General features: G+C 41.7%; 2 protein-coding genes across 3 annotated transcripts in view; both read left to right on the forward strand.

Moving 5' to 3' along the window:
• Positions 1–95: 95 nt before the first annotated feature.
• EMSY (EMSY transcriptional repressor, BRCA2 interacting) overlaps positions 96–14,332 on the forward strand; it is a 134,074-nt gene continuing 119,837 nt past the window's right edge. For both annotated transcript variants that reach the window (XM_020286618.2, XM_076002324.1), the window contains exon 1: positions 96–192. The gene's annotated coding sequence lies outside the window, so the exon portion shown is untranslated. The remainder of the gene's footprint in view (positions 193–14,332) is intronic.
• On the forward strand, positions 149–1,368 carry GVQW3 (GVQW motif containing 3). The gene has a single exon (XM_012745027.3). The coding sequence runs from the start codon at positions 633–635 to the stop codon at positions 1,260–1,262; it is 630 nt and encodes a 209-aa protein (XP_012600481.1). The 5' UTR covers positions 149–632; the 3' UTR covers positions 1,263–1,368.

The raw sequence follows: 14,332 nt of genomic DNA on the forward strand, positions 1-14,332 counted from the left end.
TCTTTTCCGCCTCCTTCTCCGCAGGCGAGCACGCGCAAGGAAGCGCGCCTGCCGGGGTGTGGCGAGGCAGAGGCGGGGCCTGGCGCGGGCTGCCGCAGTGCGACTGCGCAGAGCCTAACCCGCGAGAAGAGAGAATTGCGCATGCGGGCCTGTCCCCAGGACTCTAGAGCAGGCAAGCCCCAGGCTGCTCCGGTAGGTTTGGCGTGCGCGGGTTTCTGCTCATTCGGGGCAAACTTGCACGTTACATCACCGATGCGTCTCTCCTTGCTTGCGCCACCACTTAGGCCTTTACTGCAGAAACCGTCGTAGACTCTTGAGGGCCACAGAATCGAGATGACCTTGGTGACTGATTTGCAAACTCCGGGCAGATCTGCTTGCACTGGTTGAACACAGACGTGGGTTGTAGATTTAATTTTTCCCTCTTAGCGTCCCATAACGGGTCTCCCCAGCCTCGACTGGAAGCAGAGGGGTGAAAACTCAGAAAAGCAATTTGTCTTTCCTGGTGAGGCTTCTAGAAGAGCAAGAATAGCGACATGATTATGCCTACAACCCTATAGAGATTTGTCTCCCTCGCGACCCCACCTTCCCCGCAGTCGTGGCCTGTTAACCTTCCTGTGTTGTTCAGTGCCAAAATGAGTGACCGCTATTTAGAACAAAGGATTAGTATCAAATTTTGCGTGAAATTGAACAAGTCTGCAAGTGAGACCCACCATCTTTTAAAAGAAGCTTATGGGGATGAAGTCATGTCAAGGGCCAGAGTTTTTGACTGGCACAAACGATTTAAAGAAGGGCGGGAAGATGTTCGAGATGATGCCCGAAGTGGTCGTCCAGTCACCCACCGGACGGATGAAAACATCCAGAAGGTCAAAGACTTGGTTTGTTCAAATAGGCAGTTAACAGTGAGGATGATGGCTGAAGAATTAAATTTAGATAAAGAAACTGTTAGACTCATTCTGAAAGAAAACTTGAACATGAGGAAAGTTTCTGCAAAAGTTATGTCAGGTATTTTGAACTATGAGCCTAAACCTGGAAAACTTAACTTCCAGTCTGATCTTTCAAAGGAAACTAGGAAAAATAGTTTGTGTGTGAGGAAAAAAGTAACAAGTTCTGAAACATGGAGTCAACAGGGTGAAGCTGGTGGGGAAATGCCCCTTCCTGTATCCCATCCCAGAATCCACTACCCTGCCAGCCAGCTTCTGCAGGCATCATCCTCAACAAGCCTTCCCACCAGGGTAGCTCAGGGTTGGTTCACACCATGGTGAGAGGACAGTGAGGTAGCTGAACTGGAACTAGGAAGCCTTTGCTGCTCACCTCTATACTGCTTCTCCCTAGGTGTCAAGGCCCTCCTAGTTACTCTTTACTGGACTATTGGACTGTGTTCCTTGCTATTCTCCACAACTTTGAGGAACTTTTGGCTGTTGACTTCTGGTACTTGCTTGTTTTGCTTAACAAGTCTGGATCTCTTCACTGCCCAGACCTTAGCTTGCTGTGGCTGTCCTGTTCCTTTGTTCTCAACATTCTGCCAGTGAGAAGTGGGAACAGGATCTCCTGGCGTCTGTATCTCTGTGCCCAGGGAGGCTTGCTCTTCTTGGAGGACCCCTAAAGAAGGCTTACAGTTTCAGCCTGCTGCACAGTCAGGGCCTGAGGTATGGTACAGAAGGCAGTGGCCTGCTGACATATTGAGCTATGCTGGGCGTAAGGGCTGATCTGGCCCAGATAACTCAGTGGGAGCCCCTCCGAACTCAGGGGTTGGCCACCAGTGCTGATCTTCTCACAGATCTATCCCTCACAGAAGGGCTGGGTTTGTTTTATTTTAGTCCTGTGCTTTGGACCTCCACTCATTTTCATATCCCCTGTGCTGGAAGAGGAGGATCTGGTCCTAGAAAATAAACACCAGGGGATCCAGGCCTAGGTTGTGATGTGTGGAGAGGAAGACCAGGTGACTCTCTAGACTATGAATTAAGGGAATCTGCTGTCTGTGTGCTGATTCCCACATAGCAGCTTGTTTTTAGTAACTAATGCCAATATTGTCAATGTGTTTTGAGAACTTGCTAATTTTAGAGCACTGCTGGGCATTGACAACGTGAGGTTGTGGGGTTTGGGGGGTTTTTTCTTTTCTTTTTTGGGTCAGGATCTTGCTCTATCACTCAGGCTAGAATGCAATGGCATCATCATTGCTCACTGCAGCCTCAAATCCTGGGCTTCAGGGATCCTCCTGCCTCAGCCTTCTGAGTAGCTTGGGACTACAGATGTGCACCATCATGCCTGGCTAATTTTTGTATTATTTGTAGAGATGGAGTCTCTGTTGATCAGGCAAGTCTTGAACTCCTGGCATCAAGTGATTTTCCCACCTCAGCCTCCCAAAGTGCTAGGATTACAGGTGTTAGCCATCACACCCGGCTGACAATGTGAAGTTATGAAACAAGATCACCAAGGGCTGATGGGTTTCATAAATGAGGTGGTTCTTGAACTGGATCTGTGAGGAAGGGTGAGACAAGGAGCTATGAAATTAGGGAAAGTTTCCCAGGCAGATGGAGCAGCATGAGGCTTTGAACCTGCATCAGTAGAAAATGATGACATTATTGGCTTAAGTAACAAAATCTAAAGGGGAAGATAATAGTCTTGCAGAAGATGAACAATTTGGGGTCATTTGCTTCCTCTCCACTGCTCTAGCTTATAAATTGCTTCTCTGAGTCTGTGAATAGGTTTATAATAACTGATTTGATTATCTAATTTTCTCGTCAGACCTCCAAAAGCTATCTCTGTAAGTTCAAACTCTGTCTCTTCTGTTCCTGCCTCTCGCCGGAATTTATGAAATGGGACTTTTCCCAAACGGGTTACAAGAAATAGCAAATAGACTGGAAACATCTCAGAATGCTTACCAAAGATGGAGGGGGCTAGTGGTTTGGTAATAGCATTTCACAGCCTTGACCAGTATCTTCGTTTTACCCAAGGATTTTTACACGTAAAAGCTCTTCTTATTTAACTTGTAAGGAAGCAATATTGGTTGCTAGTAGAGGCCCAACACTTATTATTCAACATAGTTTTAGTTCTGTTCTTTCACTGACTCTACTCCCTTTGAAAAATTACATGTTTCCCATTAACCCTGTCAGTTTTGAGGCACCCTGAAAGCTAGACATTGTCCCACAAAGAAGGGATATTGTATAAGAGCACTCTTAAACCAAATAACAGCATATATACTTCCATCCACCTATTTAGCAATTTCTAGAGATTCCATTTCAGGACCATTAAGTCTTCCTAGATCAGCCCAGGCTCTGGTTTGCCCACAAGCACTTGCCACTAGGGACACTGTACTTCAGGATCAAAGCCCCCACCACTAGCTATTGTAACTTTGTTGGTCAACCTGATATTAACCCTTTCTGGGCCCAGTGGTAATTGTTGTGGACTTATGTGACCTGGGTCAGGCCAGGATCCCACAACAATATCTACGAGCATTGTCTTCAACCTATTATAACACAGAGGTCCTAAGGGTATTTATTCCTGAATTTTATTTCAGTCCCGTGAACAGAGCTAGAGTGACCCTGCCAATATGATGCTGGACTAAGACCCATGCTAGAGTCTAGGGTACCAGAAGCAGCATTGGCCCAGATAGGATTTAGACACAGGGCAGCCAGAAGCAGGTAATTAGGAGTGTGAATTCAAATTCTTCCAAGTGGCTGTAATGAAAATGACTTAATTTATTATCTTAGATCATGTCCTGGGTAGTAGTCATGTTGAACTACTACCTGAACCCATTGCCCATTTGCAGACTTTTCCAGAAAATATTCAATGATTATAGGATGCTTCAAATTTTTGGAAAGTAAAATTATTGTTCTAACACTCATCCAGAACAAACCATTCACACATAGCTGCTCAGAATCAGTAAACCCAAGGCTAAGAGCATGATTTAGAAGAATCTCCAAGTAGGAGAGTTGCTGTATAAGAACTTATAGAAGGCATTCCTTATGTGCCCACCCACAAAGTCCATTTTATTGCTCATCCAAGTTTTGCCCTGGTCTGCACCTTGCTGCCCAGGACTCTTGAGCTCCTGGTCCTAGAGTCTCACAAATCCAGCCATGCATCACACCTAGGTTCTTGTCATTGGCTTTTCTCAGACACCTCTCAATTTATTCACCAGTTTGCTCTTGCTCTTCTATTTCCTGGTGTTTTGTTTTCTGGTCCTGGAACACACCTGCAATAGTTGCTTTTGGCAAAATTGGTGTGCTCATCCTTGAATTGCCCCTGTGTCATGGTTTTCCACTCAACTTGCAACTCTTCTCTGATTTTTGGATCCCTCTTCTAGCCCCCTACTTTAGCTATTGGTAAGGAAGTTGTCTGCTCCAGCCCTGGCCCCAGGTTGCCTTCCTATCCCCACAAAGTAGGTTGGGGAGATGAGGGTAATGATTTTGTTTTTTAAAAGGGACATGAGGGAGGAGCTCCCTCCCACCCTTAGATGCTATCATTTCTACTCTTCAGAGGCAACCAGTGTTACCAGTTTGGTACTCAGAGTCATGAAATTTTTTCAGAGCTACAACATCCAAATCCCATTCTTCCAGCAACTGTATTTTCCCTGGCAGGAGAAACTCAACCTAACCACAGGAGATCAAGCCTGGCTGTCTGTGGGCTTCTGCAAACCTTGACCATCATCCTCAAGCTTACTAGAATCAGTCAGTGAATCTCCAGCTTTCAGGTTGACCTTCCTCCCCACCCTCACCCTCACCCTCACCCCTGGTTCAAAATCCACATGGAATGTTTTATGCCACAGCTAAAAATCCAGGAGGAATAGACACCTTCCAGGGTAGATCATCATGTCAATGATTATTTATTTATTTATGAATGAATGAATGAAAGAAATGAGGTCTTGCTTTTGCCCAGGCTGGAATACTGCAACCCTGAACTCCTGGGTTCAAGCAATCCTCCTGCCTCAGCCTTCCGAATAGCTGGAACTACAGGTATGTGCCATCATGCCCGGCTATCATTGGTTTTATCTAATTCTCCCCTCCCCCATGACCCCACCTCACCTTGCTGCATCTACTCTACTGGTAATGATCAAAAAAGAGAAAGAATAAAATGTCCACTAAATCTTTGACTTAGAAAACAAGTGGATGGTTCTGCAGTCTTCTGAATTCTCCCCCGACTCTGAGTCATTGAAATGTTCCCATTATTTGGGAACAGTACTTAGCCAGGGCCTACTTTTCAGAACCTTCCTTCTAGATCCATTTCTTAGTCAAAGTCCAGACTTGCCTTTGGAGATGCTTGGATAAATTTGGATGCTAAATGACTTGAGGACACCTAGTAAAGGAGTAGGGTACTATTGGGGAATTGTCTGTCACTATATCACATATACTGCTCTGCTTGCCTGCTATTTTCAGACACCATCACCAAGTTTCACTAGGATCCTTGGATTGGGTCTCACCTGGGTCCGATGTCATTCAATTAGTAAGTGGCTACCTTTGCTGCTGAATTGTATGTTACCCTGCATTCTCCAACTGCTTCAGTTTGATCAACCCTTCCAGATTTTACCTAGTGTTTATATCCTATCTGGGGAAAACCCTCGTGTAATTATGTTCTATAGTCTCTGCCTTATCAGATCCTTGCAAATTCTGTCTCTCAGTTGTATCACCCTTCTCCCAGTATTAATATCCAGAAACAAAAAATCTGTAGTGGGGAACCTCAGTACCTCCAAGGACCCGCTTGGATCTAGCCCCGGGGTCAGCAGACTTCTGTAAAGTCTTAAGCTTTGTGGGCCATATGGTCTGTGTTGCAACTACTCAACATTTTAGTGCAAAAGCAGACATAGCTAATATGGAAATAGATGAGCATGACTGTGTTCTAATAAAACTTTATAAATGTCTACTGGAATTTGAATTTCATATAATTTTTACAAAATAATATTTTGGGGTTTTTTCAACCGTAAAAACAATTCTTAGCTTGCAGCCCACAGTAAAACAGATGATGGGTCAGATATTGCCCATGGGCCATAGTTTGGCAATCCCTGGTGTGGTGTATATAACGTATATATATAACAATGACAGGTGATTGTTTTGTATAAATAACATTGTTAATGCCACATTGATCTGGCAGTGTCTGACAATTTACTATATAGAAATTGTGAAATATTAGAATCTTTATGGGACCAGGAGAATAAACTAGAGCTGAATGATTGACTATTTTCCCTTGACTATATTCTGGTTCACCAAATGAATTTTGTGTTTTTTTCACTAAAAATGTTATTATATAAACTACCACCTATATTATTCCCATAGTATCTCAAAAGCAATTTTGGCAATACTGAAAATGATGCCAAGTTGCAACTTTCAATAATAGAATGAATTGAAGGTAGTTTTAAAACTGCCTTGACCATGGACACCATTTGAACAAGTTTATGCTACCACCTATTAAAGTGTACACTTACGGAGATGACAAAACTCACTGAAGTATATTTTTTGCACGCTTGGAAATATATATATATATATTTGCATCTTGCAACTGATGCCAAGGTATTTCTTCTTAGGGGAGTATATTTATTTTCCCCTTGAGAGAACTTTAATGTGTTACCTTTATTTAAACTGATTTTCCAGAATTGTAATAGAATCTCAGGATTGAATAGACCTTTATAAGAGTATATGATCCACCCACTCATGTGTCCCATGAATTCAGGAGTGACTAAACCCTACAGCAGCTGAAAGATTGCATTTGAAAGAATATTCTGTGTTAATTCACTCAAAAATATATTGAGTGGCTGTATGTGCCAGGCACTGTCCTGTGTGCTGGGATATAGCAGTGGGCAAAATAGACACAGGCTTTGGATTTCACGGTCTGAAATCTAATTACATTACTCTTCATTCTTGCACATTTTCTGTTCCATGTGCTCACACTAACTCATTGTTAACTGCATACCTGGAAATAGGTATGACCTTTGCTACATACCTTTGTGCTGTGGTCTTGAATCCCTGTCCAACTACATTAATAATTTGAAAACTGTATGTTTCACTTAAATTTTATTATCCTTTAGACAGATATATATTGGTAGAAAAACACACTGGCAGTGTTGGAAGTATAAATTGGCAACAGCTTTCTAAAAAGCAATTTGGCAGTATCTGTCAGGAGCTTTAAAAATGTTTATATCCTCTGATCCTCTAATTCCACTTCTGGGAATCTGTCCTAAAGAAATAGCCTAAAATGTGGGCAAAATTAATGTTTAACAATCTTGAAGTCCAACAGTAGAAAATTGGTTAAATAAATTGCAGTATGACTATGCAATAGACTGTTGTATAGTCATTATAATGAATGTTTCTGGAGAGTATTTAACAGCATGGCAAAATGCTTATAATGTTAAATGAAAAGAGTCATATACGAAATTGTTTTTTAAATGACGAGAAAGGTTATGGTAACTCCAGGTGGTCAGATTATGGGTGTTTTTAAAATTTTATTAGTTTTTATGCTTTAAAAAAAAATTCTCCAAAATATTATTACTTTAAAAAGCAGTAGCCCCAAAAGATGACAGTGGAGAGATGGAGGCCAAATCACTAGTTTGACCCCACAATTAACTGGTTGGGTCAGTATGGAGGCCGTACCATCCTGTGTTGGCAGTAGGAGTGGGACAGAAGGGAAGGCACCTGCCCCAGAGGAGAGAGGGGATGTGACCAGAATCCCTACAAAGAACCACAGTGGTTAGAGGAAACACCACGAGTGGCATGCTTCTGTTATGTAGTTCTGGGCAGGTAAAAGAGTACTTATGAATCAAGTACATTCTGACAAATGGGAAGGGATATGAAATACTCTCCTAGGTAAAATTAACCTCCTTTGGATTTCACTCTCACATTCTCACACAAAATGAATTCTCGAGACAGATTTTATTAAAGCTGATTCTCTGAAGAATTGTTGAGCCTTCTGTATAATTTCTTTAATATAGGAGTGGCTTTCAATGTACCAAGTCTACCTCCTCCCATACTGGGACACTCAAGTGACACGAATGTACACTGGAATATTTGGTATTCTACATTGAGAATACTACACACGCATCATTAGTTATCTTAATGTTATAACTTACTAAACTCTTAAGGATTTGCAAATGTTATTTTGTTGACATCCAGAATTTCTGTACTTTTTATTTGTGTCTGAAGAGTAATCACGTGGGATTTTAGAGTGAAAAATTATGTAGCTAATGCCTATCCATAGATGAAATTGTTATATTGGGAAAATGTGTACTTAATTGTTGCTTTAGTAAAATGATTATCATTAAAATGTTAAATATATCTCATCAGTGAAATTTCAAATCTTCAAATGAGTGTACAAGGTAAATGCATTTTTACACTGATGTAAATCAGATAATTGCAAAGCTGGAAGAGTTTTTTAAAATCTGAGTGTAAGACCCTTGGTCTATAGAAAGAACAAAAAGTTGAGATAAGGTTTTATTTTTTACTCCTTAACTAGCTATGGGACTTTGAGCAGTTCTTTTGTACCCTCTGTGGTCTTCTTTTATTCATCTGTAAAAGAAAAATAATACCATCTATCTCATGGAGTTGTTTATTTTATTCATTCAAACAAATATTTATTGAGTGCTTATATGTGTCTGACACTGTTCCAGACACAGGATATAGCAATAAACAAGACCAAAAAAAAGTTTCTCCTCATGAACATACATTTAAGTGAGGGAAACAGAAATAGGATAAATGAGTAAAAATATAGTTTGTTAGACAGTGATTATTAGATGTGAGGCTCACATTAAATAATGTGTATGAGGCACACAGCACAAGACCTGGCATGTAGTAAGTGCTCAATAGATAGTAATTTCCTTTGCTTCTTTAGTCTTACTAACAGTTCCTGAATTATTTTACAAAATGGTTGTAATCAGCCAAAAAGCCTGACTCATTCATTGCCTTCTATCTCTTGCCAGTTAATAAGGCCTAAACCTGTTTTTGCTTAAGAAGACAAAAGAATTCTTAGGGTTGTGTTTTGTGCTTCCTGAATGGCAGATTAATCAAGGTGTTGCCTAAACACTCTTGATAAATGGCCTTTTCTGGAGCCAGTTGGCAGGAGTCTTTGCCTGGGGCTGGATGGCAGGTGTTAGGTCCACAGAGACAAATGCATAGTGTCATTACTGTTTAAGCAAAGCAGACTAGAAGACTGAAATGGCTATTTCTCTTTAAGAAAGGACGTGTGCCCTATGTCCTGTGCCAAACATTGGAGCACTGAGGAAAGTTTGCAGTATTAGAAGGAAACTAGCTACTGCATTGTTTATGAGAGACCAGGGAATTAACAAAAAGCCAGGAAAAGGAGAGTTTAACACTTGTGGTTTGTTCATATTTTTGCCCATTGTAGAAAATTTGGAAAGTTCAAAAATGTTTAAAGAAGCAGCCAGAAGTTTACCTCTCGAGTTTGGGTCTTTAACCAGACCCATCTCTTGCCTCAGCTTCCTCCTTCAGAAACATCCAGGGAATAGCCATTTCCTGAATTCCTTTTTGGGGCCTGGGCCTATACTATGCACTGAGGGTACAGCCTTTCCTCTAGGCAGTGCCCCAATTTGTGGGATAGGGGAAGGGACGGAGGTGGGAGGAGCACCGAGAATGGGTTCCTACCTTAGACTGTCAGTTTTTCCCAGATGACGGCTCTAAGGAACAAGCTCTTCCGTAAAGAATTTGGAACAAAAAGTTGGACTCTTCACACTTAGGGTGATTGTGAAAAAGAGGATGTAGGGTATGAAGAAGCAAAACACACATAATGATGGTAACTGCAGCTCCTCTTATGTAAAAGGGCCCTGAACTCTGTCCACAAGTATTCAATGTGGAATATTATTGATACCTCTCAGAAGAAACTGGACTTTAAGCTGTGGGCCAGTACCTCTTGTACCTTGCATTAAGAACTTAATAAGTGAAAATTCAGAGTTACAACCCAGATTAGATGAGGAAATTGGCCCAGCGAGGTGACTTTTTTTGAATCACACATATAGTTGGTGCCAAAGCCAGAATAATAATGAAGGACCTTGAACCTCACTCAATCCAGTGAGTTTTTTCTATTACTCTGTTAGTAATAATTTCCTTTACTATTATAAAATGTACATTCTTAAGATATCTTTAAAATAGTCCTCACCTTTGCATTTAACAAATGATTTACCAATAGTTCATTTATATACAATTTTTAAGGAATATATTTACAGCATACAAAGTGGGGCAGAGTTTTTCCAATTTTCCCTGGAGTGTCCAGGTCACCGATCCTTCCAGAGGCGTATTCATAAGTACATGTTGGCATTCTGTCATTCGTTTTTTCCAGATGTTCTTCCCAATAGTGTGTTATGTTTTGTGTTTTTAATATTTCTTATATACATTTTTAAAAATCCGGGCACATAAATCCTAATAAAGCTCTCAACTATCTCCTCTGTGCTGTCTCAAATTTCCGAGTGTGTTTATATTCATGACACAGTGTCTGAAGTCATGAGCACTATCACATAATTAGGGCTTATATTCCTAAACCCCAGTCTTGTGTTTCTAGATGTTCTGAAAATTCTTTACACTTCACTTGTAAATGCCGCTGTCCTGTGCCATGACATTACCATAGTAACATATTTCAAACAGGAAAACAGAGAAAGCTCAAGGAAAAGGGAAGTAGGTTTCAATGCAAAAAATTAAAACTTGTAGAATACATAGATGGGACAAGGGGGATCATTTAAGGGGGTTGAATATTCTATTCTAGTTTGATGTCTTCTGAGAACATAATGTCCTGCAGGCTTCCTTTAAGGATGGGCAGTATCCACAACCCACCAACTGGCCCAATCTTGGAATCACATTTCCTTTGACCTTCACATCCTGGCAGGTCCTCACCATTCCCCTAACATTTCTGACTGTCGCCTACTGCAACTAGACAGGAGTGGTCACCCACCTCTCACTGAAGTCCATGCCCTATACTGCATGTGTGCTCGTTGGCTTGAGGTTTGCTGAAAACTGGAGCCTTTTGGACACCAACTTTTTGAACTTGATCAATCAAGCCCCACCCTCTGCTGGAACCCCTCTCTGTGCCGCCATCCACCTGGCAAACTCCTGCTCAGCATTCAAGCCTCAACCTTACCATTGCTCTTCTCTTCCCCCTCCCTGCCACCCCTATTTGGGAAGCAGCCACCCCCAGAGTACAATGCACATTCTTAGGTCAGGGAAACTACAGCACTTAACTTCATTGTTTGCAGGATATTTTTTCTCTCCTACTAACTCATGAACTCCTCAAATGCCAAAACCACATCTGATTCTTCTCTTTGTTCCCTGCATCCAGAATGAATCTTGCCTGGAACTCCTCAATAAATGTTTGATGGATGAGTTAAAAGAAGGGACTTTTATGGTAATTGTTTTTTATCGTGGTGGTAGTAAAATTCACATAACAAAATTCACCATTTTAACCACTTTAAATCATTCATTTCATTGGCATTTAGCATATTCACAATGTTGTGCAACCATTACCACTATCTAGTTCCAGAGCATTTTCATCACTCTAAAAGGAACCCTGTACCCAATAAGCAGGCACTCCCCATTCCCTCTTATCCCCAGCCCCTGGCAACCATTAATCAGCTTTCTTTCTCAATGGATTCACCTATTCTGTAAATTTCATATAAATGGAATCATATAATATGTGGCCTTTTGTGTCTGGCTTCTTTAACTTAGCACATTTTCAAGGTTCATCTGTATTACAGCATGTATTAGCACTTAATTTTTTTGGGGGGGGCGCATGATATTCCATTGTATTGATGTACCACATTTAGTTTATTCATTTATCCATTGATGTACATTTGAATTGTTTCCACCTTTTTTGTTTTGTTTTATTTAAATCCCTCTTAGTACATAATGAATTGTTTCCATCCTTTGACTGTTGTGAATATAACATGTATGCACAAGTCTTTTTTACACACTACGAGTGATACTAATAAATAATTCATTACTTTTTGTTTTCAGTGGTATGCTAGTAAATATTTAACAACCAGTTCTTACTTGGTAGGGGTTGGGGATCTCAGATTTGTAGCATTTCTTGATTTCTAGAGTATAAATACTCAAATTCCCCATGTGACATCACTGAATGTAAAGTTGGGAAGTGATGAACAGTAGCACACCATTCTATAGTATTTCTACCATGTCAATATAAGAGATATAAATAACCTCAAGAGCATAGATAATAGCACAATGTAGTAAAATAATTAAGAGGTGATGCACTGTGAGGATTTTTAACCTTTATATTTTAAATCAGTGGTCCCCAACCTTTTTGGCACCAGGGACTAGCATAATGGAAGACAATTTTTCCCGGGGGGTTGGGGTGGAGGCGGAGTTCAGGTGGTGATGCCAGTAATGGGCAGCAGTAACAAATACAGATGAAGCTTCCGGCGGTCACCTGTGTGCCCCCCTTTCTGCTGTGTGCCCAGCCCATTTCCTAAGTTTCGTGGAAGACAATTTTTCCACGCATGGTGGCAGGGTGGGAGTGGGGATGCCAAGTTCTACAGCCTGGACCCTTACAGGCCTCTGACCGGTACTGAGGTTTGGGGACTGCAGTTTTAAATGATTCATTTAATTGTAGGTTTATATAATTTAATTTTTGATAATGCTGGTGTCTAACAGCCAGTTCTCAACATTCCTGAAAGTTTAAGTCTTCTCTCAGGGCTGATGTCAGCTCCTGTCAGTGTGACACTCATATCCCATTCCTTACATCAATCACTCGTCTTTCAGGATTCAATTTTCTTCTTATTGACGTTTATCTATTAGTGTACTTTCAGCAAGAGTTTGTGTGAGGTAAACTCATTATCTTTGCTTATCAGACAATATCTGAAAGTTTGGCTCTCACTAATTTAACTGTGTACAGATTCTGGTTTTATTATCCTACTTTCTTTTGGTTTCCACTGTTACTGATGAAAAAGCTGCTTTCATTGTAGTTAACATCCCTTTTGGTAATCTGTGCCTTGTCACTGCAGACTTTCTTTTTTTGAGGCAGAGTCTCACTCTGTTGCCTGGGCTAGAGTGCTGTGGTGTCAGCCTAGCTCACAGCAACCTCAAACTCCTGGGCTCAAGCAGTCCTCCTGCCTCAGCCTCCCAAGTAGCTGGGACTACAGGCATGCACCACCATGCCTGGCTAAATATATATATATATATATATATATATATATATATATATATATAAAATATATATATATACATATATTTAGTTGTCCAGCTAATTTCTTCCTATTTTTTTAGTAGAGACGGGGTCTCGATTTTGCTCAGGCTGGTCTCTAACTCTTGAGCTCAAACGATCGCCTGCTTTAGCTCCCAGAGTGCTACTATTCCAGGCATGAGTCACTGCGCCTGCCCCTCCCCCCTTTTTTTCTTTTTTTTGGAGACAGGGTCTCGCTTTATCACCCAGGCTGGAGTGCAGTGGCAAGATCATAGCTCATTGCAGCCTCAGACTCCTGGGCTTAAGTGATCATCCTTGCCTCAGCCTCCCAAGTACTAGTACTACAGGCACATACCACCACACCCAGCTAATTTTTTTTTTCTTTTTGTAGAGACAGGGTCTCACTATGTTGCCCAGTCTGGTCTTGAATTCCTGTCCTCAAGCAATCCTCTCACCTTGGCCTCCCAGAATGCTAGGATTACAGGGGTAACATTGTTAGTTATGAACAATTTTTGCTGGCCTTTTGCTGAAGCAAATACTCTGAAAAAGATTCCTCCTGCTTCCTGTGTAAGTCTGTTTTGGGGAGAAGGAGAGGAAGTAGAAAGCAAGCAGGGAAGCCAGGCTCTCGTAGCATGAGAGGCCCTGGTAGGAGCATTTGGCTGGGAAGATGTGGAAGCCAATTAGCATTTCCTCCACCATCCAGAAGCATCTCCAAACTCGCCCAAGAGGTGGGCAGTGAAGGGGATGTAACAAGCATCCTGTGTGCTGTCTTTGGCCTGCCTCAGGTAGGAGGAAGCTCAGAACTCACAAGTAAGTTCTGCTGGGTTGGGATATGTCTCAGCAGAGCCTGGTATTCTCTCACTTGCCTCCTTATCCTGGGACTGCTTCTTGGCCCATGCATCTTCCATGGAGCCTGGCCCTGAGAAAGTGTCTTGCACAGACACTTGGGGTCAATGGGCATAACTGAGGGCTGACTGGGGGAAAAGAAGGCATTTCAGGTATTTACAACAGAGGGACTTTAATGAGGTGGAATGGTTTCACAGGTGATGGTATAGGGGACAGAGAGACATCCCAGAGCTTGAGAACAGGAAGCCATTGGCATATCAGCCAAAGGGGCAGAGGGAGGAGGCAGAGTTAGTCACCAGGGTCCAGGAAACTCGCTGATCAGAAGCTTGAACCCTAGCATGCCTGTCAGTGGGACCAGGATCCATGG

Source organism: Microcebus murinus, chromosome 4, assembly GCF_040939455.1.
Source record: "Microcebus murinus isolate Inina chromosome 4, M.murinus_Inina_mat1.0, whole genome shotgun sequence".
Lineage (NCBI taxonomy): Eukaryota > Metazoa > Chordata > Mammalia > Primates > Cheirogaleidae > Microcebus > Microcebus murinus.

Excerpts from the sequence above, each read along its gene's own strand:
- GVQW3 (XM_012745027.3), top strand. The coding sequence starts at position 633 with ATGAGTGACCGCTATTTAGAACAAAGGATTAGTATCAAATTTTGCGTG.